The 26,793-nt window shown below is 45.3% G+C and overlaps 1 protein-coding gene across 1 annotated transcript in view; it reads right to left on the bottom strand.

Annotated features, from left to right (window-relative positions):
• The window catches only part of ARID2 (AT-rich interaction domain 2), a 228,330-nt gene that overhangs the window by 97,470 nt on the left and 104,067 nt on the right, over positions 1–26,793 (bottom strand). The window contains exons 7-8 of the mRNA XM_082255320.1: positions 16,471–16,537; positions 4,882–5,132 (exon numbers count right to left, since the gene is read on the bottom strand). Coding sequence (XP_082111446.1) covers positions 4,882–5,132; positions 16,471–16,537 — 318 coding nt within the window. The remainder of the gene's footprint in view (positions 1–4,881; positions 5,133–16,470; positions 16,538–26,793) is intronic.

Genomic DNA, 26,793 nt, shown 5'->3' with positions numbered 1-26,793 from the left:
CCTGAAAAAACATTACACCTTACCACTTACCATACCAAGCCATCAAAAAAGCAGCCTACAAAAACCTTGCGGCCAAAGAAAAAATCTGCAGATGTCAAAACATCCACTTAATAGAATAGAACTTTTTGAAAGTGTGCACCGATGACCAGGCCTTGCAAACCTGCATCACTGACGCCTGACGGAAGGCCCAGGAGGCACTAAGCGCCCGAGTAGAATGCGCCTTGACAAGGAAAGGAGGAACCTGACCCTTGATGGAATAGACCTGAACCACTGTCTGTCTGATGCATCTGGAAATGGTTGCAGAGGAAGCGGACAACCCTTTCCTAGGCTCATCTGTGAGCACAAATAGTGAGTCTGACTTCCTAAATGACTCTGTAGCTGCCAGTTATACCCTAATTGCCCAGACCACATCCAAGGCATGCAAAGCAATTTCCTTTGGATATTTTGGCCTAGGACAAATGAAAATCAGAGACAACTTGAGGAGGGAATGACGGACATAGAAGAACCACCTTATCTCTGAACTACCAAGAATAATGACAGGATAACGCCACCAATTCAGACACCCAGCACGCAGAGGTGATAGCCACCAAAAAGGCCACCTTCTGGAACAGCTTAAGCAGGGGCTCCTCAGAAGATTCTCAAAAGAGGCTTTTGGAAGACCAAGAGCACCAAATTGAGGTCCCAGGGCGGCAACAGAGAGCGCACTGGAGGGGTCAAGTACCTAACTCCCTGAAGAAAAGTACATACCAGGAAGTATGTGGCCAAGGGCAGTTGATACCCAAGGTCAGTTTCTGCTTAACCCCCGTTGAAGGAAGGTCACGATACGAGCCACAAAGAGTGAGGATGAACCCCAAGAGACTCACAACACGCTATGTACGCCTTTCATGTATGATGGTAGATGTTCCTAACTGTTAACAGCGTTTAATCACCGACTCAGACAAACCTCTATCCATCAGCACCTGGCATTCAACAGCGAAGTCGTCAAAGCCAGTGACTGTAAAGATGGAAGATTGGTCCTTGGGACAGCAGATCCTCCCTGAGAGAAAGCTTCCAAGGAACGCCGGCAACCAGCCACACCAGATCGGCGTACCAAGTCCGACAAGGCCATTTCAGGGCCACTAGAAAGACCAGAATCTCTTCTGCCTCAATCCTGCGTAGAAGTCTTGGCAGAAGCTTGAGAGGAGGGAAGGGGTAATTCAGACAATACTGACGCCACGGGCCCACCAGCACATCTGTGGTGTCTGCCAGAGGATACAGTTACCGAGCCACAAACCTCTGCACCTTTCTGTTGAGCCAACAGATCCACCCCGGGGATGCCCCACTGGAGACACAACTGATGAAACACCTCCGGATGAAGGGAACCACTCCCTTTGGTCCAGCGCTTGCCGACTGAGGTAATCCACCTGCCAGCTTTCCACCCCTGGAATGTGTAGTGTGGAGAGGGCTGGAACGAACCGTTCTGCCTACCTTAGAATGCCGGCTACCTCTAGAGCCATCAGGACACTTCTTGTGCTCCCCTGGTGATTGACATAAGCCACAGCCGTGGCATTGTCCGATTGAATGCGCACTAGACACCCCTGAAGATGATCTGTCCAATGTTCCAGGCACAGTCTGATTGCTCGGAGTTCCAAGACATTGATCGGTAGTCTGGACTCGTCCAGTGTCCAGAGCCCCTGAGCAGAATTTCTGCAGAGGACGCCTCCCCAGCCGGAGAGGCTGGCATCCATGGTGACCACTGTCCAATACAAGGGGAGGAAGGATTTGCCCAGCCGAAGCACAAAGCCACCATATCAGGGACTCTTTCGTTCCCCGGCTCAGCCGGATCTGATTGTCTAGAGACTGCATATTCTTGTCACAGTTGGCCAGACTCTCCCTTGCCGGGACCTCGTATGGAACTGTGCAAACAGAACCCCCTCAAAAGGTAAACGCCATCAGGCCAAGCATCGGCATGCAAGTCCAGGGACATGACCATCTGCTGGACAGCAGGAGGAATTGCAGCCTGCAGTTTCTGGAGTTTGTCCAGAGGATGGAGCACTCTGGCTAAGGCTGAGTCCAGAGTAAGACCCAGATAGTCCAGCTTTGAGGACGGAACCAGAGCAGACTCCTAAAAATTCAGAATCCAGCCAAACTCCCTTAAGCTCGTATGGTGATTTTCAGGTTTTCCGCCAGAGCAGTAGGTGACTCTGCTCACAGAAGGGCCCACCTTCATGCTGAAAGAGTCTTGTCTGCGTGTCTGGAGAAGCCCGCTCTCAACTTGCCAGACCAAGTTTGCTTGGATCCTCCAGAGGAGGCCCTGAAGGGCTTTGATCCCTTGACAGTTGACCCTGAGGGACGAAAAAAACTTTATGAGCCGAGGAGGAGGGCCCACATCTATGACAAGGGTCCTTGCCTTTAGTAGCCTGCGGAAGAAAGGTACTCTTACCCCCTTTGAGACCTTTAATGATGTCATCCAGGGTAGCACCAAACAGGCAATCTCCTTGAAAGGGAAGATCAGTCAGGCCTTTTTAGAAGTCTAGTCCGCAGACCAGCATTTGAGCCAAAAGAAACGCAGAAGGACCACTGCTGAAACAGACAGCCTAGCGACTAGGGGAGCCGCATCCAAAGAGGCATCACAGAAACTGTAGCCCCCGGGCCAGCTGGTCCGCCAGCTCAGCAAAGACTGGGGGGAGCTACTCCCTCTCCAGGTCACAGCGCAAAAGCCTAGCCCATTCCGTTAAGAATCTGCGACACCAGGGCAATGGTGAATATCGTTCTCAGTGCCAAACCAGCCAAGGTGTAGATATTGCAGGCCACAGCCTCCGCCTTCCTGTCAGCCAGGTCCTTAAAGGCTGGGAACTCTTCACCTGGAATTCTGGTTGCAGAAGTGAAGGAATCCTCCTATCGGAGAATACCGGGCGCGTGGTCGAGGACCCAGCAGGGTGACTCACATCCGCGGCGGCCAAATCAGATTTAGGATCTGATAAGACAGATGAGGAAGGGGAAGGCGGGGGGCGCTTTATGCAAGCCCGTTGCCCAAAAAAACACCTCCACCCGGGACACAGTGCATTGATGTATGGATAGGATTTGGAGGGCCCCCGCAGCCCCAGAGAGGGGATCAGGTGGGGAGATGTGCTCCATAGACTCCAAGAGTCACCAGGGTAACCCCACAAAAAGGTGTAAAAACACTGCTAAGGGACAACCCCCATCGCTCCAGCAACACCTATAGGCCGCCAGTAACAGAGCACCTAATCAATCCTCAGCAGAGAGGCAGAGGACCCCAACAAACTCCCTACCCCGCAAAAACTAGGCACCGCAGCCACCAGGAGAACCTGCAGGAAATGAAAAGATCCATGAATCAGCACCAGGGGATGAAGAGGGGCACCCACAGCCAAAATCGCCGTCCAGAGGGTTACACTGTCATGGCCGCCGCTATTTTCCATGGCAAACCACGAAAAAATGGACGCTGGACTACACAAACATGGCCACCGTGCATTGAGCACACAGACAAGAAAATTGCGGCCCTGTACGGCACCACAAGGCTCCCAGGGACCCAGGAGGGATCCCGAGGCCTCAGAAAATGGCACAGGCAGGAAGGGAGGGGGGACCCTGGCAGGAGCCCCCAACCCTCCCTCACAGCCGATCGCTTGGTGGCTGGCAGTCCCCCCTATTACCAGCACAGCACTCTGCCCCCCAACCCAGCCCCACCCCCGGCATCAGTGAAGGGGGGGGGGGGCGATATGGACCACAAGGACCACCAGACCTATGAGGGGGATTCCTAACGTGAAGGAGGGAATCCCCGGGGTCTGATTGTCCCATGGAGGGGCCCGCATTCACCCCAAAACCCTCCAGGGGGAGAGGGGGGGACAGTTACTTACCATACCAGGAACCAGGCAGGCACCGCTCCAGACAGAACCTTCTCTCTATCGAAATGGGGGGCTGTCGGGCCAGGAGGAATGCTGCGACTCAGGCCGAGACCCGGTGGTATGCGACCATTCGAGGAGTTTAATTGACAGGCCAGCCCCATTCGATGAAGCTATGTCGCGGCCGACCTAGCACAGAGCAGAGGTCTGCGCGCGCTCGCTGGCCAGACTGGGGTGACCACTGGATCTAGACTATCCAGCCTGTCGTCCAGTCAGGCAGATGATTGTAGATCTCACAAAAAAAAAACCAACAGGAAAAAAAAAAAAAAAAATCTACCTAATAAGAAAAAATTGGCAGGACCAGAGATCCCAGCAAGGAACTAGGTCCTTACTCCTGACTAGGCAGAAAAAAAAAAGAAAAAACTCAGTACCTATAGCAGAGAGAGGGATTATACCCCCTGGGACTGGGGCGTAGCCAGACTTTTTCTGCCTAGTGTCTTACTTCTGTAGGGGGCAGTATAACCCAATGGTTAAGAGAACCAGGAGCTATGTCTGTCAATGAACGAAAGAGAAAAGTAATTTTTTTCCCTTCACTTATGGGCACTGATTAGGTGGCACCAATATGCCGCACTGATGGGCACTGATAGGCAGCACTGTCATCAGGGCCCTGTCTTCTCTGCAAGGAGATGCCGCTGATCAGCTCGCCTCACACTCTTTCAGTGTGAGGCGAGGAGAGCCAATAAACAGCACTTCTGCATTTACATGTTACCGGCTGTGATTGGACACATGATCCAATAGGTAAAGAGCTGCGTCATCAGCTCTTCCCTAAGATTGGGGGTGCGATTGCCGCACTGCATGGCCTCGAGGGCACGCAAGGGCAGTGACTAGGGTGACGTCATAGGACATCGTCCCAGAACAAGGGGAGATCCCACCCGCCGTCATTTCCCTATACGAGGGGCTGGAGGTGGTTAAGAAAGGGAGCCATATTGCAAGCTACAAAAACATTACTTTAAAAATGGAACATTCACATTTGTTTTCTCACCTCTGCTGCAATATTTCCCAACGTATCAAGACCAAGTTGCCGTAGAGAAATAAAGTGACTATGAGCAGATAGTAATAGGAAACGGAGACAAGTCCGATTAGCTGCCAAAAGTTTTACGTTGCTTTCCTCAAATGAAAGATTTCGCAAAATGACTGCGATCTGTAGAACACGTTGTCCTTCAATGTCATTTATACCCAGCTTCCGAGGTGGATGAAATAGTGAGTCCCATAAAGACTCCGGAGATGTACCTTCTGGAGGTAAAAAACAAAGAAAAGAAATGTAAAAAAAAAATTAAGACATCACATGATTCATTAGTACAGCATATTTTACTGTCCTATTCATACCAAAGAAAAGATGTACTTTGTAACGCCCACAATATACCATATATCTTCCACAGTTATAATGTGAGCCAAAAAAAATAAAATTATATATATATATATATATATATATATATATATATACACATACACACACATTATATATATATATATATATATATATATATATATATATATATACATACACATACACACACATTATATATATATATATATATATATATATATATATATATATATATATATATATATATAATGTGTGTGTGTGTAAATAATACCTCTGTCAGATCCTGAGTACTGTGCGTGTCTGTTAGGTAGATTTCCCTCCACTTTTGGTTCATTGGTAACCATATGGGAAAAATACCTAACAGAAACACAGACCACAGAAATATGTACCCGATTAACCTTTCTTCACTCAAAAAAAAAAAAAAAAAAAAAAGCCTGCATTCACTAGATCAGGGGTGGGCAAACTGCAGCCCTCCAGCTGTGGCACAACTTCAAGTCCCATAATGCCCCTGAGAGTCATGCTTGTAACAGTCAGTCGTACAATGCCTCATGGGACATATATACATATATATGACACACACAGACACACCCCCCTTCAAAAAGTTTGAAAATCATACAAAAGTTAATTTCAGTAATTCAATTCACTCACTACTGACTGGAAAATTTTGCATTATATTTGGAAATCAAGGTCCCACAAAGTCTGGACAAAGATTGAAGAGGCACAGAATCCAAGTTGCATGAGATCCAGTGTGAATTTTCCAGTCAGTGATGATTTAGGGAGCCATGTTATCTGCTGGAGTGGGTCCACCGTGTTTTAAGTCCAAAGTCAGTGCGCAACCCTCTACCAGGAAATTCTAGAGCACCTCCTGCTTCCCTCTGCTGACCAGCTAGATGGAGATGCTGATTTAATTTTTCAGCAGTACTTGGCACCTGCCCACACTGCCAAAAGTACCAACACCTGGTTTTACCCCCTTAATGAAACAATGATGAAAATATCAGCGCTCCTCCCTAACTACTAGCAGCTGAACACTAAAACAGGCACAGAAACAAACCAGGGTGACAAAGATATAAAACAATAGGCAGTGCAGCGCTCTCTGAAACACTAAATAAAATAGACAATAGTAAAACAAATGACACATGCACAGTCCATTGGAAAGAAACTAATGCAGGATCAGATAAAAGGTGTGATAGTCCTTCAGTGCAAGAATTCCCAATGTATTCCAAAGGAGCCAGGTGCAGACAGCCAGAAGAACACCACACACTCCCTCCACCTTCCAGAGTGGCCTCTCACCTTAATGAATATAATACGGGCATTGCACACATGAACAGATCACTGGCTCCGACCTCTTGTCAAACGATGGAAAGGGCAATCTCCCGTTCAACATAAGCCTGCTCCACTTAAAGGCTAAACACTCCTGTATGTCTCCCCAATGCAAGGGTAAGGAAGGAAAGAGATGCCAGGATAGTGTAATAAAGTCTTTAATCAGGCTAAAAACATATGACAGAGTGGCCTCTTACTTGAATAGATGGACATCGGGCATAAAACAGCAAACAGACCGGGACGGTGGGATATCACCACCTTTGAATATTACATCAAGAACAAATTAATCCCTAGACGTCTGAGGTGGGATGTCCCACCCAATGACGGTTTATTAGATGAAGAATCCTATAGCGAATGGAGAGAATTCTTCCTTAAAAAGGGAGAACAATTGTTAGAATTTCTGCTGATGAGGAAACGTCGTAAACTCAAAATTATTGACGCCCAAATTAAAGAGATCCAATCGGCATTGGAACCCTTTAAAGATAAAGAAGAGTTTACTAAATGTTCTGGGACCCTTCAGAATAGGCTGATTAAATGGGATAATGACACCCAGAACAAGAAAAAGAAGAAATTCCTAAGGGATTGGGAGGATTTCCAAAGAAATGATATCTTCAAGTGGCAAAAAAATCCCCCTATTAGTGCCCCTATGGAAGAGAAGGAGGGTGGTCAACGGGATGACCCCCCCCCCTATGACCCCTGTTCCTCCAATTAGGAATCCACAAGCTGGGTACGGGAGAGCACCCTCCACCCCTGTATACCAATTTGATAATAGGGGCAGATCAGGTAATAGGGGAAAGAAAAGAGGAGGCAAAGGAGGTAGGGGGGAGGAATAATAATACTCCCAGGAGAGGACAGGATAACCATTATTATAATGATTACCCTCATAATTATTCTTCCCCCAGACCCCCGGCACAGTATCCCCAATACTCCGGTTGGCAAGCCCCCGCTCGAGGAAGGGGGAAAGGATGGAAACCTAACGTCCAGAGAGGTGGTTACCCTAATAGAGCAAACTATCCACTGCCCTCACAGGTAACCACCCAGAATAGGTTTGAACCCCTGAGTGAGCCTCACGGGAATGGGGCTTTTTTAGGGAATCGGGGGGGGACAGGCAGTTGGCTACCCCCCCCTTCCTCCATCCCAGAAACAAATGGACAACTGGTGGAGAGGCCCGACACAGGTAACACCAGGGAGCAAACCAACCAAAAGAAACAGAGGGGAAAAAGAGGAGGCAGGAGGATCCAAAGAAAAAAGATCCTGTTAGGGGCAGGGATTTACAATTTGAGTGGAGTGACATTAGGAGTTGAAGAGCTTAAAACCTTAGATAAGGGACTCAAGTTTGCTCCAACACGTAACCTGAACAAATTTCAGACGTACGTTAATATTCAGAAATTTGTCAGGACAATTAACGTGAAAAAATATTGTTTGTCCAACCCTATCCTTAAGAATACAACAAAGACAGATTCCTCTGCACTAACTAGTTCATCGAGCACAGGCATGCCAAGTTCTAATTTGCGTAAAAAATCAGTATTTAACCCTCCCAATAAAAACAATAAATTCATTGATGTATTTAAAAATATGGTCTGTAAGGACCTGGAGAGTCTGAAGGTCAAAAGGATATCGGACCCACAATACATCAAAGCAGGTATCAAATCACTTGAAGATAACAAAAGAATTGTGATCAGACCTGCCGATAAAGGCGGCGGTCTGGTAGTATTGAGTAGGCAGTATTACAATGAAGAGATGAACCGCTTATTAGCTGATGGCGATACGTATGAACTATTAAGAAGTGACCCCTCTTTGAAATATAAAGGGGAGTTGAGTAAACTTATTGAGTCAGGCAAACATAAGGGAGTCCTTAACAAGAGTCTCTCTATTTGGACCCACTTTTCTACAGAACTCCTATCATTTATTGTTTACCGAAGGTGCACAAAGACAGGGAACGCCCACCGGGTAGACCAATTGTCAACGGCATCGACTCCATGACATCCCGGTTGGGCCAATATGTCGATGTGCACCTTCAACCATTAGTAGTGTCTACGGAAGCCTACCTTAAAGACACTAAGCACATTATCCAACTTTTGCAAGATGTGCCCTGCACCTCTAACTCTATTTTAGTTACAGCGGACGTAGGTTCGCTGTACACTATCCTAGATCATGAGGAAGCAGAGGCAGCAGTTAAGTGGGCTTTTGCTACAGCTAGCCTTCCTAGGAAACTTAGGAGTTTTCTCCTAAGTAGTTTATTCTTTTGCCTCTCAAAAAACTACTTTTGGTATGGCAACAACTATTACCTCCAGAAAAGAGGTGTGGCCATGGGCGCCCGTTTCGCTCCCAGTGTGGCCAATTTATTTATGGCCCACTGGGAGGAGGAGGTGGTGTTCCATGACCGTCCCCCCGAATTGGTGTGCTATAAAAGGTACATCGATGACGTGTTCCTTGTGTGGAATGGGGAAATGGGTCAACTTGAGTCATTCATGAGCAAACTAAATGACAATAATAAGAACATAGTCCTCACATGGAACATTAGTACCACTAGTGTAGTTTTCCTGGATCTGGTCATCTCCAAGGGAACTAGTGGGTTTACGACTAGTAACCACTTCAAGCCAACAGACAGAAATGTGTACATCCCTCTAGACAGCTGCCATCATGCCTCATGGCTTTGTAATATTCCGAAGGGACAGTTTGTTAGGCTAAGACGCAATTGTTCCTCAGAAGTAGATTATACGGAACAGGCTAATGTCTTATCCGAAAGGTTTCTACAGAAAGGTTACAACAAAGAGATTATCTAGGGACCTTACAAGTGTTAAAGAGATTGACCGTAACACGTTATTAAGTAGTGGCCCTAAACGAGTAGCACCAAAGGGTGAAGTAAGGATTGTTCTAGATTATAACATTCAATACAAAAAGATTGAAAGTATTTTCAACAAGCATTGGCCCATTCTGATGCAAGATCGGGTGTTATGCGACTATCTCCCAGAAAAACCACGTTTTGTTTACAAACGGGCTCCCACTTTGAGGAATATATTAGCCCAAGGAGTAGTGGACCCTCCAGTGGAGGCACACAAATTGTTTGCCTTTTTGAAGGGTTTTTATGCATGTGGTAAATGCATTGTGTGCCGTTCTGCTAAAAAGAATATAGAACGCAGGAAGGATTTTGTGGCCCAAGCGACAGGAAGGGAATATAAGATCAATGACCTTATTACCTGTGCGACCACTGGGGTCGTATATGTGATTGAATGTGGCTGTGGTTTACAATACGTGGGTAGGACCTCAAGAGCCCTCCAAGTAAGACTAGCGGAACATGTTAGGTGCATCAGAAAAGGAAAATCACCCCATTTTTTTGTACCAGCATTTTAAAAACTTTCACAATAAAGACCCCAAAGATATGAAATTCTGGGGCATTGAAAAAGTTAAAAAACATTGGAGGGGCGGCAACTATATCCGTCAACTTAGTAAGAGAGAATCTTTTTGGATTTATGAGACGAAGGTTTCCGTACCGAGGGGTTTAAACACGGATTTTGATCTAAATTGTTTTATTTCTGACCGATAAATTATTGCTTTTCTCTTTTATATGTATGTGCAGTGTTTTAGTGCTTTTATTAGTATTTTAGGGTTTGAATATGCATGGTTTTATATATTTATGTAACTTCCGTGCCAACGGGTATATGGCGTCACACGCTATTATGTGTATATATATATATATACTTTTTAATATAGCATATTTGATTTTATACTATCCATCCTTATCCTGCTAATGAATTGGCTCTGGGGAGGTTATTTAGTAGCCCGGAGGGTGAGAGGGGATTTGCTTCCTCCCATTCTATATGTAGCCATATCCGGGATCGTCTGCAATCCTGAGCCGGTATTTTTTTCTAGTTCCGGAGTTAGGGTAACTATAGGAACGTTTCAGAAATGACCGGCCAATCAGATTAGGGGGTGTGTATTTATATGGTGACGTTGGACCAATCCTCTTCATCGCTGACGAAGCCTCCACCCACGGAGGCGATACGCGTGCGGAGGGAGGAGGAACCTTAGCGTCTGACGTCACCCGCTGGCACGGAGGAGACCGAGTGACACCGAGTCTGTCTCGCTGTCCCGGTCTGTTTGCTGTTTTATGCCCGATGTCCATCTATTCAAGTAAGAGGCCACTCTGTCATATGTTTTTAGCCTGATTAAAGACTTTATTACACTATCCTGGCATCTCTTTCCTTCCTTACCCTTGCATTGGGGAGACATACAGGAGGGTTTAGCCTTTAAGTGGAGCAGGCTTATGTTGAACGGGAGATTGCCCTTTCCATCGTTTGACAAGAGGTCGGAGCCAGTGATCTGTTCATGTGTGCAATGCCCGTATTATATTCATTAAGGTGAGAGGCCACTCTGGAAGGTGGAGGGAGTGTGTGGTGTTCTTCTGGCTGTCTGCACCTGGCTCCTTTACCCCCTTAATGACCAGGCCATTTTTTTGAGATACGGCACTGCGTTACTTTAACTGACAATTGTGCGGTAGTGCGACGCTGTACCCAAAAAACATTGTCCTTTTTTTCCCCCACAAATCGAGCTTTCTTTTGGTGGTATTTTTATTTTTTGCGCTATAAACCTAAAAAGCGACAATTCTGAAAAAAGAAAAGAAAATTATTACTTTCTGATATAAAACATTCCCAATGAAAAAAAAATGAAAAAAATTAAATGTTATCATAATTTTAGGCCGATATGTATTCTGCTACATATTGACTAAAAAAAATCCCAATAAGTGTATACTGATTGGTTTGCGCAAAAGCGATCACACACTAGGGTAAAGATTTTTGTTTTTTTCTTTTATTTTTTTTACGGAGGTCAGCGGAGATCAGCGATTTTTAGCGGGACTGCAACATTGCGGCGGACAGATGGGACACCGGACACTTTAGGGGGGACCAGTGACATTATTACAGTAACACTGGCAGGGAAGGGGTTAACACCAGGAGTGATCAAAGGGTTAAGTGTGTCCCTAGGGGATGCTTTTCTGTCCCTAAATAAGAGGAACACAGGATCCCTGTGTTCATCACTGACAAAACAGCATTCTGCCGTGTTTACATCAGCAGACCGCCGTTCTGTCTCCATGGGGGCCGATAGCGGGTGCCTGAGGGGCCTCACGTCCTATGGACCCGCTGATTGGCTCACTGTGGCCAATCGGTGCATGCGCACTAGCCGTCCCGCAAGACGACGTACAGGTACGTTGTTTCACGGGATAGAGCAGACTTGCCGCAGTAAAAGTACGGCGGCCGGTCGGCAAGTGATAATGATCATGGTATCACGGTGCTTGATTGTCCAGCAAATTCGCCTGACTCGCCTTTTTTGAGTCAAGAGGAAGATGAGAGACACCAGACAATACAGATGAGCTGAAGGCCGCTATAAAAGAAACCTGGGTTTCCACAACACCTCAGCAGTGCCACAGGTTAATCGCCTCCAGGCCATGCCACATTGATGCAGTAATTCATTCAAAAGGAGCCCCGACCAAGTATTGAGTTCATACTATACTGTACATGGACATACTTTTCAGTAAGCCAACATATCTGTACTGATTTATTTATTTATTTTTTATTGGTCTTATGTACTGTTCTAATTTTCTGAGATACTGAATTTTGGATTTTCACTAGCTGTAAGCCATAATCATCAAAATTAAAAAGAAAGAAATGCTTGAAATGCATCTCTGTGTGTAATGCATCTATATAAAATATGTAAGTTTCACTTTTTGAATTTACTAAAATAAATAAACTTTTGATGATATTCTAATTTTATGAGCTACACACACACATATTAAAAGTCAGTAACTGACCAACACCACATTTATAAATATAAAGTACCATGAGAAATCCACTTATTACAGTCTATCTGGCCTATAAGGATTTCCGGCCCCCTTGATTATCACCTTTCACTTTGCAGGCACCTACCTAACAGCAGTCTTGTCACCAAACCTATGCTAATCACTTCTGAGTTTTGCACAATTTTTACTCCTTAACTGTAATATACTCTGAGCGCAAGATAGTTCACATTCTTGCACATACCGTGTTTCCACAATTGACTGAGGAACAGATCTCTTTTACACGCACCACTTTCCGGTGATGAACTTACCACACCCATTGCACAATTGCACAAGCCAAAGTCCCAGGCATTGATGGTTCACCGGTAACAAATATATCTCAAAAATTTGGCCCCCAAACTTTTAAGACTTATTCCATAGTATATTCAATGTAACAGTGTTGCCCCAACTCAATGCGAGGAGTCCTAATTATTCTAATTCCTAAATCTGGTAAGAACCCACTTTTCCCAGACTCTTTTAGACCAATGGTCTCCAAACTGTGGTCCAGGGGCTGGAAATGGACCTTTGCTTGCTTTTATCTGGCCCTTGGAGCTCCATTTTATCCATTGACCCCAACAAGGGGGGGCACAGTTGCTCCCAATGACACCAAGGGGGGCACAGTTGCTCCCAATGACACCAAGGGGGGCACAGTTGCTCCCAATGACACCAAGGGGGGCACAGTTGCTCCCAATGACACCAAGGGGGGCACAGTTGCTCCCAATGACACCAAGGGGGGCACAGTTGCTCCCAATGACACCAAGGGGGGCACAGTTGCTCCCAATGACACCAAGGGGGGCACAGTTGCTCCCAATGACACCAAGGGGGGCACAGTTGCTCCCAATGACACCAAGGGGGGCACAGTTGCTCCCAATGACAACAAGGGGGGCACAGTTGCTCCCAATGACAACAAGGGGGGCACAGTTGCTCCCAATGACACCAACAAGGGCGCACAGTTCCTCCCAGTGACACCAACAAGGGGGCACAGTTCCTCCCAGAGACACCAACAAGGGGGCACAGTTCCTCCCAGAGACACCAACAAGGGGGCACAGTTCCTCCCAGAGACACCAACAAGGGGGCACAGTTCCTCCCAATGACACCAACAAGGGAGCGCAGTTCCTCTCACTTACACCAATGAGGGGGGCACAATTCTTCTCATTGACACTAAAGATGTGGCAATGTTTACTCCCACTTATGCTGGGACATTTTCTACTCCCAATGTCCACAGTCTGGCCTCCCTAAAGTCTGCTGAACGTCAGTAAACTGGTCCTTTGTATAAAAAGTTTGGAGTTCCACTGTTATAGACTAATCTCTTTTACAGGAGGACAATTCTAGCAAAGGTGTTGGCTTTAAGTTTTCTCAAGTTATCTTAAACCTTAATTCACCTCGCCCAAACTGGATTTATGCCAATTAAAAATACCACCTTCAATACTGGATTTGTACGAATAGTTGTAGTGGCACAAGGATTATAGTAACATTTGATAAGGCCAAAGCTTTCAATTTAGTGGAGAAGTGCTATCTTTGGCAGTGTTTAAGACTTTATAATGTTAGACTCAAATTTATCAAGTGGTTGCAACTATTGTACCAGGTTCCAAGTATCAGCTACTGTTTAGGTCTCTGAGGCTTTTCCCGTTTAGGGGAACATGCAAAGGTTGCCCCATTTCCCCACTTTTGTACGCCCTAGCACAGAACCATTAAGAATAATATCTATATGGCCTAGCTTTTCCATACAAGGGCTACAGTGGGGGACTTTGTCAAATAAAATAGGATGTATGTGACTGACATACTACATTTTGAAGATTCTGGTCCCTCATTGGCAGCAGTTTTACAGACCATTAAGTTTGGAAACTTCTTTAAGTGAATGTAAATACTATTCATGGAGTTTGACCTAGGCACATAATCGGTAGTGTTTAATTATCTCTCTCCAAAACCCTAATCTCCCTGTCTGTTGCTCTGTTATTAGCATAACTTCTGAAAAGTTCTCCCACACAGGAGATAAAAGCAGCTTGAAATTTGTGTCGGGTGGGTGCATAAAGATAGAATAGCAGAGAGCTGGTCTATTCACAGCATAGCTCTGCCTGTTTCTTCCTTCCCCAGTCTTATGTGGAGGGGGGTGTGCCTTTCCTCCAATCAGCTGTCAAACAGTGTATGCCCAGACTCCACACCTAGTTCTGGAAAAGGAAGTAAAAATTCTAACAAAATGTTCACTTTCTAAACAGTGTCAAAAGCTGAAGACAGCAGACAAACAAAACTTATGTAGGGAGATTTGTTTCAGGTCTGTGTATCATCTGAGGATGTTCACTTCACTGGGCATAGTGAGGGTTTACATCCACCTTAAGCCTAAAGAATACCTGGGACAAATCTTCCCTGGACAGTGTTAGATCTAATAAATACCTGGGCATACATGTCACTGGATCACCACAGGACTATATAGCTTTAAATATTGAATATATATATATATATATATAAAAATATATAAAATGTATTATTTCCTTTACATCATAGCAGACATAACAGTGTCATATTCTCAAAATCCCAGTGAAGTTCTAGATATTTAAAAATTACTATAGACCAAAAAAGTGAAAGATAAAAATAATCCCACCTAGCAGCGCTCAACTCAGAAAGGTGCACACAATATATGAACAAAATAAACAATTGAATCAATATATGTGTGCAAATAATCACTGAAAATCCAATCCCAAAATTAGTGAACAATAAATCAAGTGAAAAAAAAATCAGTGAAAAAATTCCAGTGAAACACACATGAATAAATCAATGTATAACTAAAAGTCCAATAGTAGGAGAATAGTAATATGTGATGATCCAGTGAGATTCCAGTGTAAGCTGAACGGAAACACACCAACAAAGTGTCCGCCACCTTTGTGCTCCACTCCCCTCAGCTAGAACACTCACCCCCACCTTTTTGCCCTCCACTCTCATGGATAGGGCTAATCACGCTTTGGAATATGCACCACTGCACAGGATATAGGAAATAATGGATCCTTGGTAATTCTCAAGACCTCTCTATGGCCTTGGAGGACCTGAGCGATGTCAGGCGTCGCTTCCGCCCAACTGTCTTAAAATACTTTTTTATTGCTTTAAAGTGTAAATGAGAGATCTGAGGGCCTTTGGCCCCAGATCTCACATTAAGAGGACCTATCCTGCTTTTTTATATTACAAGGGATGTTTACATTCCTTGAAATAGGAAAAAAGTGATCAAAATTTAAGGGACAGTGTAAAAAAAAAAAAAAAATTAAGGCGCCCATCCCTCCGTGCTCACGCGCAGAAGTGAACGCATATGCAAGTCGCGCCTACATAGGTAAACGGTGTTCAAACCATACAGGTGAGGTATCGCCGCGATTGTTAGCGCAAGAGCAATAATTCTAGCACTAGATCTCCTCTAACTCTAAACTGGTAACCTGTTGCCTATGGAGATTTTTAAGTACCAATGTTTGTCACCATTCCACGAGCATGCGCAATTTTGAAGCATGACATGTTAGATAATGTTACGCTGAGTCAATTGATACCTTTCACATTATAGAAAAAAATTGTGCTAAGTTTCCTTATTTTTTTTTTATTCAAAAAAAGTATTTTTTCCCAAAAAAATTGCGTTTGTAAGACCTCTGCGCAAATACGGTGTGACAAAGTATTCCGTCTCCATTTTATTCTCTAGGGTCTCTGCTAAAAAAAAAAAAAATAATAATAATATATATATGTTTGGGGGTGCTAAGTAATTTTCTAGCAAAAAATACAGATTTTAACATGTAAACAACAAGTCTCAGAAATAGGCTTGGTCCAGAAGTGGTTTAAAATCTTGCCCGTTTGCCAATAATTTTTGCCTGCATTAAAGCTCCACTTTAAGCTAAGAGTGATTTCCTTACAAGGGAGAGGAGGTCCATCACCTTAGGACAAGAACAAACAACTGAGGACCCAGTGGGGCAAAGGTACAAGGGAAGATGCCCTGTTGTCAAAAGCTTTGCTAGTGTCCAACCACCTCAAAGTTTGAAACTATGCCTGTGTCCTGTACGATTAAGAGGGTGCACCTTTCAGTGCTTCCATACAGTATTCCATACACAAGGATGTATCTGACAGCCTACCTTGAGATCTACTTTTGTCATATATGAGGTCACGAACTTCATTGTCATCAACAATATCCTTCCAAAACTGAAATGAAAAAGAAATAAGGTACTTTATAAGTGAAGTTTAGCTAAACAAATCTCTATACTTCCACAGTGAGAGCAGCCCTGCTGGAAAAATTGGATTTTTGTCTTACTGTAAAATCAATTTCTCTGATGTTCACTGACGGACACAGCTCCTGATCATCTTAACCATTGGGTTATACCCCCCCCCCCTTACAGGAGTAGGACACTAGGCAAAAAAAAAAAAAGCTTGATCGCCTATGGGCAGTCCCAGGGGGTATACTCCCTCTTTCTGCTATTTGGTACTCAGTCTTGTTACAGGCAGTGTCAGAAGAGATCCAACTCCACAGAGGGGTGGGTGCTGTGTCCGTCGAACATCAGAGAAACGGATTTTACAGCAAGACAAAAATCCCATTTTCTCTATCGTTCATTGATGTACACAGCTTCTAAACTTCTTAACCATTGGGACGTCCCAAAGCAGTGTAACATGAGGGGTGGGAACAGTAGAAAAAAATTCTCCAAGGTTAAACCATATCCAACCAGGTAACATGGAGCTCAACCAAGAACAACTGGAGCTCACGTGGAAAAACAACACACCCTCAAGGAGGACCAAGTCCCTTAAACAGCAGCCTGCAAAACCTTGGGGCCAAAGGAAGCAATCGCAGATGCCAACACATCCACTTTATAAAATTTTGTAAAGGTGTGCTTGCACAGACGATCAGGTAGCCCCATTGCAAACCTGCATTATTTATGCCTGATGACAGAAGGCAAAGGAGGCACTAAGCACCCTAGAAGAGTGTGCTGTAACAGGGAAAGGACCCTTAACTGAATAGGCTTGAAACGCCGTCTGTCTGATACATCTGGAAATGGTCGCAACATAAGCGTACAACCCCTCCAGAGGCCAGTGCGTGAGGAAAAATAGGGAGTCTGACTTCCTAAAAGACTCCGTAGCTGCCAGGTACACCCTAATTGCCCGAAGCACATCAAAGGAATGCAAGGAAATTTCATTAGGATGTTTTGACCAGGGACACAGGGAAGGCAGCACAATGTCTTCATTCAAATGAAAATCGGAGACAACCTTTGGAAGGAACAACGGACAGGGGTGAAGAACCATCTTATCTCTGTGAATGTCAAGATAACGCCGCCAGGTCGGAACACCTTGCGCAGAGAAAGGATTGTCACCAAAAAAGCCATCCTTTGGGATAACTAAAGCAGAGGAACCTCCCCAAGATTTTAAAAAGGACGTTTCTGGAGGACTAAAAGCACCAAATTGAGGTCCCAAGGCGGCAATGAAGACCGCACCGGAGGAGCCAAGTGTTAAAACTCCCTGGATAAAAATATGCACCAAGGAAAGTGTGGCCAATGGTCATTGAAATAAGACCCCAAAGGCCTGGCGCTTAATAGTATGCAAAGCAAGGCACTGCTCAACATCCCGCTGAAGGTCAAGATATGAGCCACTGAAAAGGAGCGAGGATGAACTCCAAGAGACTCGCATCACGCAATGTAGGACTTCCATGTACGATGGTAGATCTTCCTAGAGGTAAATTTTCTAGCTTTTAACAGTGTAGGAATCACTAAATCAGTCAAACCTCTAAATTCAGCACCTGGCTTTCAACAGCCAAGCCATTAAAGCCAGCGACTGTAAAGCAGAATTGAAGATTGGCCCTTGGGACAGCAGATCTTCCCTGAGAGGAAGTCTCCAAGGAACATCGGCGATGCCAGTCTGGAGCCACTATGATGACCGGAATCCCTTCTGCCTTGATCTTGAGCACAAGTCTTGGCAAAAGCTTGAGAGGGGGAAAGGTGTAAATCAGATGATATTGACCCCACCCTCTCGTGCCCTGGCTCAGCCAGATCAGACTGTCTATAGCTTCTTGTCCCATTTGACCAGAATCTCTTTGCAGAGATCTCATGTGGAACTGTGCCAACGGAACTGCCTCGAAAGTAGACACCATTAGGCCCAGCACCCGCATGCATGTCAGAAGGGATGAACATTTGTTGGACAGCAGGAGACAAAATGCAGCCTACAATTTCTGGAGTTTGTCCAGAGCACTCTGGCTAAGGCCGAGTCCAGAGTCAGGCCCAGATAATCCAGCTCTGTGGGCGGAAACAGAGCAGACTTCTGAAAAGTAAGAATCTAACTCCTGTAAAGTTTGTATTGTGATCTCCAGGTTCTCCACCAGTGCAGAGGGAGACTCCGCTCACATAAGGAGATTGTCCAAGTAGCCTAATACCGCGATCCCCCGTTGGCGTAGCTAAGCTAGCACCGGGGTTAACACTTTTGTGAAGACCAGAGGAGCAGATGCGAGACCAAAGGGTAACGCCACAAACTGATAATGCCTCTCTCTTACAGCAAAGCGGAGAAAACGCTGGTGAGTGGCACATATTGGAATGTGAAGGTACCAGGGGGATAAGAGCGAAACTCGATCTTATAGCTGGACCAAATAATTTTGTGGACTCACTTGTCTTGTAGCAGGGAAGTCCACGGGTCCAGGAACCAGCAAAGATGTACCCCCACCCCCCAAAACGGGTGAAGGTGCACCTTCATGCAGAAGGAGCCTTGTCCACAGGTCTGGAGAAGCCCGATCTTGGCTTGCCAGACCAGGTTGGTTTGGATCTGCCAGAAGAGGGCCTGAAAGGCTTCGAGCCCTTGTTAGTACACCCTCAGGCATGGCCCAACTTCTTATGAGCCCAGCGGAAGGCCCAAGTCTACGACAAGGTTCCTTGCCCTTAGTAGCTTGTGGAAGAGAAGTACTCTTTCCCCCCCGTGAGACCTTTAATGATGTCATCCAGGGTAGCTTCAAACAGGCAACCTCCTTGAAAAAGGAAGATCAGCCAAGGCCTTTTTTGAAGTCTGATCCGCAGACCAGCACTTGAGCCAAAAAACACGCAGAAGGAACACTTCCAAAAAAGAGGCGAGCCGCATCCAAAGAGGCATCACAGATAAACTGCAGCCCCTGGACCAGCTGGTCCGCCAGCTCAGCAAAGGCAGGGGGGGGGGAGCTGTCAAGAGTTTGCGACACTAGGGCAATGGTGAATACTTGGTCTGGAAACCAGATGATAAACCACCGGTGGCACAGACCACTTCTTAAGAAGGAACTCCTCATAGGGGTGACGTCTAGTAAAGCGCACAAGGATCCCACGGGGACCCTTTGGTCCTCCCCCCTCTTTAGCAACAATTCTGTCAAAATAGGCAAGGAAAGGAAACGCCTTTGGCGCTTTGGATGGCTTGTGAGAGCCAAAGGGCACCTGCGCCTCCGTAGCAGCGTCAGCTGCGTCCTCCATTTTCAGGGTCTCACGCACAGATACAATCAGTGCATCCACCAGCGCCTTTTTGTGCGCGGTTGCAGACGTGGAGGAATCATCCTCACTATCAGAGGATTCAAGGCACGTGGTTACAGACCCAACAGGGTGACCCACATCTGCGGCTTACGAATCAGATTAAGAATCTGATGAGCCTTTTTGCTAGCTCGTCGCCCGCAAGCCACCTCCACCTGGGACACAAGGGACTACGGGACCGTCGTCAGTGCATGGATGGATGGTTGGGACCCGGAGGGCCTCGCAGCCTCAGAGGGGATCAGGTGGGGAAACGGTCTCCAAAGACTCCGAGTCACCAGGGGGGCACCACAAAAAGTGTAAAAATATTGCTAAGGGACAACCCCCACCGTGCTGGCAGCACTACCCCATAGCCAGGCACAAAGCACCAAGCGATCCCCAGTAGAGAGTGAGAGGACCCCACCAGACTCACCACCGACAGAAACAGGCACCAGGGGGATATCTGCACTACACATGCGGTGATCAGGAAGTAAAATAATCCAGGAATCAGCACAAGGGATAAGGAGAGGCTCCCACCTCCGAAATCGCCGCCCACAGGGCTCCACTGTCATGGATGCCGATATTTCTAATGGCAACCCACAAACATGGCACCCGAGCATAGAAACACACAGGCTACAAAAAAATGGCTTACAGGGAACCAGGAGGGAGACCAGGCCGCTAGGACAGATCCAGGCATGACGGGGGCCCTGGCTGGAGCCTCCTTAGGTACAACCCCCCCTCTGCACAGTTGATCGCTGGCTGCAAAAACCCCCCCAGCTTCCTTCGCCAGTTAGCGCCCTGCCCCCATCTCTGGAAAGTGGTCAGACCACCCAAACAGCCGCAGCGTGGGTGGGGGGGGGTTGGGGACTTGGCAGGGGGGGTGCCTGCAGGAAGGAGGGGAACCCAGGGGTCCGACCGTCCTGAAGAGGGGCACACAGCTACTCACCATACCAGGAACCAGATGGTCACCACTCTAGACAGAACCCCTCTCCATGGAAAGGGGGGGGGGATTGGGTGCTGTTGGCCAGGAGGAACCCTGCAACTTGAGCTGAGACCCGGTCGTATGCAACCTTGAGGAGTTTAACTCACAGGCCAGCCCCCGTGCAGTAGGGCTATGTCAAGGCCAACCTAGCGTGGAGCTGAGGTCTGCGAACACTCGCTGGTCAGACCAGGGTGACCACGGGATCTAGATTATTCAGCCCGTCACCCAATCCAGCAGTTGATTGTAGATCTCACAGGAAAAGAATCCAGGAGGAAAAAAAAATGATCTAAACATTTTTGCCAGGAATAAAGATCCCAGAAAGAAAAAACAGATCCTTACTCCTGACTAGGCAGAAAAAAACCGAGCGGCTATAGCAGAGAGAGGGCTATACCCATGGGTGTAGCCAGAATTATTTTCTGCCTAGTGTCCTGCTCCTGTAGGGGGTAGTATAACCCAATGGTTATGAATACCAGGGGCTGTGTCCGTAAATGAATGAAAGAGAAAAAGGGGGCCACAAAAAAAAAAAAAGTGTAAAAACACTGTTAGGGACACCCTCACCACGCTGGCAGCACAACAGGTCGCCAGGCACAGAGCACCAACAGATCCTATAGCAGAGAGGGAGAGAACCCCACCAAACTCACCACCCACCAATTAGGCACCGCAGCACCAGGCTATCTGCGCACATGCAGTGATCAGGAAAAGAAAGAAGCAGGAGTCAGTACCAAGAGATAAGGAGAGGCTCCCACTGCGCATATATGCTTCACAGTCATGGCCGTCGCTATTCTCAATGGGAAACCACTAGTAAACGGCCGCCGAATCTACAGCACACAGGCTACAAGAAAACGGCGGCACCACGCAGCTCCCGGGGGCCCAGGAGGGGTCCCAAGAGCCCTAAAAATGATTCCAGCATAAAAGGGGGGGGGGGTCTGGCAGGAGCCTCAACCAGGTACAGCCCCCTCACAATAGCCGATCGTCCAGTCGCCCTCTTCACTGCCAGCTTAGCACCCCAGACCGACCTGAAAAGGTGGTATGCCCCCCCCCCATGGGGAGGAGGGGGTAGGCAGATGAGGGGCGAAGTGTCCGCAGGGACCATTGAGAGAGGGGGGGGCGCTGCATGGGAAGGAGGAGAACCCAGGGGTCCGACCGTCCCAGGGAGAGGCCCACGTCCACCCCAAAGCCCTCTAGGGGGAGAGGGAGGACAGCTACTTACCATACCAGGAACAGGGTGGGCACCGCTCCAAACAGAATCTCCTCTCCATCGAAATGGGGGGCTGTCGATCAGGAGGAACGCCGCGACTCAGGCCGAGGCCAGGTCATATGCGACCTCGCAAGCCGTTTAACTCGCAGGCCAGCCCCCGTCACGGCCAACCTAGCGCGGTGCTGAGGACAGCGTGCGCTCGCTGGCCAGACTGGGGTAAACACCAGATTTTTTTGAAAATATCCAGCCCGTCACCCAGTCCAGCAGTTGATTGTAGATTCTCACAGGAAAAATAGAAAAGAACATTAAAAAGAAAAAAATTGCCAGGACTGAAGATCCCAGCAAGGAACTAGGTCCTTACTCCTGACTAGGCAGAAAAAAAATCTATAGTGCCTATAGCTCAGAGTGGGCGTATACCCACTGGGACTGCCCATAGGCGTTCGTAAAGCTTTTTTTCTGCCTAGTGTCCTACTCCTGTAGGGGACATTATAACCCAATGGTTAAGAAGATCAGGAGCTGTGTCCGTCAATGAACGATGGAGAAATGTGAGTTCAATTACAGTAACGGCTTTTTTTTTGTCCAGAAGGTGAATGCAGCAAGTGCCTGCCACACAAATAAGTTGCTAACAATGTTTATTATACACAATTCTGGGGAAACGTGCAAAAATATTTCATCTAAGAACACAACTATCTGACCTTCTCTCACAATAGCTGCACACGTATGGGCAATAGCCGATTAAAAGACAAGTTTTTCTTTAAGCCTATAATAGTAGGCAGCCCAGCAGATGAAATGATCCTTTCACTGAGCAGCTTTTTTACAGCATAAATGTACAGAATATATGGAAAAAAAAAAATACTTGTGCTATGGTAAAAAATGAAGTAAAAAAAAAAAAAAAAAAAAAAAAGGCAGTTAATAATTAGCAGCAGCTGTGCACCAAGCGTGAATCACTTGTAAACATGAAAGAAATAAAACAGCGCTAGCATCATATAAACATATACAGTATCTCACAAAAGTGAGTACACCCCTCACATTTTTGTAAATATTTTATTATATCTTTTCATGTGACAACACTGAAAAAAAAGACACTTTTCTACAATGTAAAGTAGTGAGTGTACAGCTTTGTATAACAGAGTAAATTTGCTGTCCCCTCAAAAAAACTCATTAATGTCTTTATTTTCCAGCACTGCCTTAACCCTCTTGGGCATGGAGTTCACTAGAGCTTCACAGCTTGCCACTGGAGTCCTCTTCCACTCCTGCATAACATCACGGAGCTGGTGAATGTTAGAGACCTTGTGCTCCTCCACCTTCCGTTTGAGGATGCCCCACAGATATCCAATAGGGTTTAGGTCTGGAGACATGCTTAGCCAGTCCATCAACTTTACCCTCAGCTTCTTTAGCAAGGCAGAGGTCCTCTTGGAGGTGTGTTTGGGGTCATTATGTTGGAATATTGCCATGCGCCCCAGTCTCGAAGCGAGGGGATCATGCTCTGCTTCAGTATGTCATAGTACATGTTGGAATTCATGGTTCCCTCAATGGACTGTAGCTCCCCAGTGTCGGGAGCAGTGTTAATGTCGTCGACTAAATTAACACAATTTTAGTCGACTAAAATACGACTAAAACAGTTTAGATGACTAAAATAAGACAAACTAAAATGGCATTTTAGTCATAAGACTTAAATACGACTAAAACTAAAATGGCATTTTAGTCATAAGACTAACTAAAACTAAATTGAAAAATTGACATCAAAATTAACACTCCTCTGCTGGCCATTTCTAAAATCGGCAACACAATTCCATCCAGAGCCTGTAATAATAGCACATTAAAGTTTCAACATGTAGTGCACCACCGCAAAAGCATAAGTAAGGGGCATCTACTAAGCTGCTGAAAACTAAAAAAATGAAGAAAAAGGCTTTTCTTATATGTTTCCCTAATATTTATTTAATGTTCGTAATATATTCAGGTATAATGTGCAATGACATTACAGCCAATGGAATTTACAGTTTTTTGTATTTTAAAGTTGCACTTCGGTTTGTCAAAAAGCAATATTTCTGTTTGTTTATGAAACTTGGTTTTATTTATAAAGAAGTTATATATCACAATGGCTAAATCTGTGCCTGTTATGCGTGTTCAAACCTTATAACATATTAGATTTTTTTTTACTCTAGGAGTATACAATTCATTTGGAAATGCTAGAGAAATGTTTAAATAATGCATTACAATTAACCTAAACCTATTCGATTTGTAGTTGACTAAAATGTACTGGAGATTTTAGTCGACTAAAATGTACTGGAGATTTTAGTCGACTAAAATGTACTGGAGATTTTAGTCGACTAAAATGTACTGGAGATTTTAGTCGACTAAAATGTACTGGAGATTTTAGTCGACTAAAATGTACTGGAGATTTTAGTCGACTAAAATATGACAAACTAAAACAATTCAGATGAAGAGACTATAAAGGACTATAACTAAAACTATAACGAAATCTGCTGCCAAGATTAACACTGGTCGGGAGCACTCATGCAGCCCCAGATCATGACACTCCCACCACCACGCTTGACTGTAGGTAAAAAACACTCGTCTTTGTACTCCGCACCTGGTTGCCATCATACACCCTTGACACCATCAGAACCAAATAAGTTTAACCTAGTCTCATCAGACCACAGGATCCAGTAATCCATGTCCTTAGTCTGCTTGTCTTCAGCAAACTGTTTGCGGGCTTTCTTGTGCATCATCCTTAGAAGAGGTTTCCTTCTGGGACGACAGCTATGCAGACCAATTTAATGCAGTGTGTGGCGTATGGTCTGAGCACTGACAGGAGGCCCACCCAACCCCTCACCCATTTAAACCTCTAGAGCAGCCTTTCTCAACCATTTCAACACAGAGGAACACTTAAAAATGTTTCTGTCTCAGGGTGCCCCTGCTTAAAATTACTATATCTACAACTCCTGATACATAAGTGTGAATGATCCTTACACTTGAGGTTATTGGGAAGAATTACCCCCCTACAGATAGCTAAAAAGATCACTGGTGTCAGTGGGAACAGTGGGAAATTGTTCATTGGATAAGGAACCTTAGTTGAGAAAACCTACTTTAGAGCAATGCTGGCAGCACTCATACATCTATTTTCCAAAGACCACCTCTGGATAGGATGCCAAGCACATGCACTCAACCTCTTTGGTTGATCATAGCAAAGCCTGTTATGAGTGGAACCTGTCCTGTTAAACCACTGTATGGTCTTGGCACCCATGCTGCAGCTCAGATTCAGGGTCTTGGCAATCTTCTTATAACCGTGACCATCTTTATGTAGAGCAACAATTCTTTTTTTCAGAGCCTCAGAGTTCTTTGCCATGAGGTGCCATGTTAAACTTTCAGTGACCAGTATGAGAGCGTGAGAGTGGAAAATGGCTAATTGGCCACACATGAACATTTTCACTTAGGGGTGTTCTCACTTTTGTTGCCAGCGGAGTAGACATTAATAGCTGTGTGTTGGTATTTTGAGGGGACAGCAAATTTACACTGTTATACAAGCTGTACACTCACTACTTTACATTGTAGCACTTACTACTTTAAATTGTAGCAAAGTGTCATTTCTTCAGTGTTTTCACATGAAAAGATAATAAAATATTTACAAAAATATAAGTGGTGTACTCACTTTTGTGAGATACTGTATATAAAAGTCCAAATAAAGTGATATAATCAATGTAAAGTGCTCTTGTGCTCCAATCTTTTTAAAAGTACTCAAGTGCTCAACATATATTCATTCCTTGATGTGACACACACAGCCGTAAATTATATAGTTGAGACTATTTTCAGCAAGTGGATATATTGATATACTTCTAATAATGGCATTTTGGGCTCGATTCCAATATGGCCGTCAAGTCTTTTTTGATTGGTTACCGAGGAAGAGGCAGCTCTTCTCGGGATATAAACAGAGGCTTTCACTGACCGGAAATAAGGGCCTTGATTACACCCTGTTGGAGGGCGAATCACATTGATGTCACTTTCGGTTGCAGTGGAACGCATGGTGGTTACGGCATTCACAGAAGCTTATTGCTGTTTACATGCTGTTCTACTGCTACCATTTTGTAAGTATGTTTTTATTGTGCCAATAAACTGCAACTCTACGTTACTTCACTATTGGCTTCTTCTTTGTTCCGAATCTGAGGATTACTGGAACATCTTAGAGGCTACTGGGGAGTTCTTGATCCATTCCTTGTGACCCATCAGTCCTATTTAAATCAAGCCTGTTTGACTCCCAGACTGAAAAGTTAGGCGTCCATTGTTTCTGGTAAGGAGGAACATAAAAGGGGGTGTGTGTCACATCACGGAATGAAGTTATGTGGAGCACTTCAGCACTTTTAAGAAGATTGGAGCACAAGAGCACTTTACATGGATTATATCACTATTTGGACTGTTCTATTTATATAATGCTAGCTCTGTTTTATTTCTTTCATAAATGCACAGAAGACTTGAAATCTGTGGGGCAAAGCATGCCAAAAGGACCTATTAAATATAGGTAGGAATATATAGGAATATATTGCGGAGTCTGTAAAGTGAACTGATATGGTATGAGGGGTAGCTGGATAAATTTTTTTTTTGGGGGGGGAGAAACATTTTACACACAATCTGATGAATAGGAGAGGAAGAAACTCACTGCATTAGTGTAAGATCTTCAGAAAGAAGTATGAGCCTTCAAGTGTAGGTTACTATAAATATTTATTTACCCTGTGTGTGTTCACACAAACATAGATACACACACACATACATATGTATTTTATAAACCATA

Source organism: Pelophylax lessonae (assembly GCF_965119305.1).
Source record: "Pelophylax lessonae genome assembly, chromosome: 4".
NCBI classification, from domain to species: domain Eukaryota; kingdom Metazoa; phylum Chordata; class Amphibia; order Anura; family Ranidae; genus Pelophylax; species Pelophylax lessonae.
The sequence above is the reverse complement of the archived record's forward strand: the minus strand, read 5'-3'. Positions and strand labels throughout refer to the sequence as shown.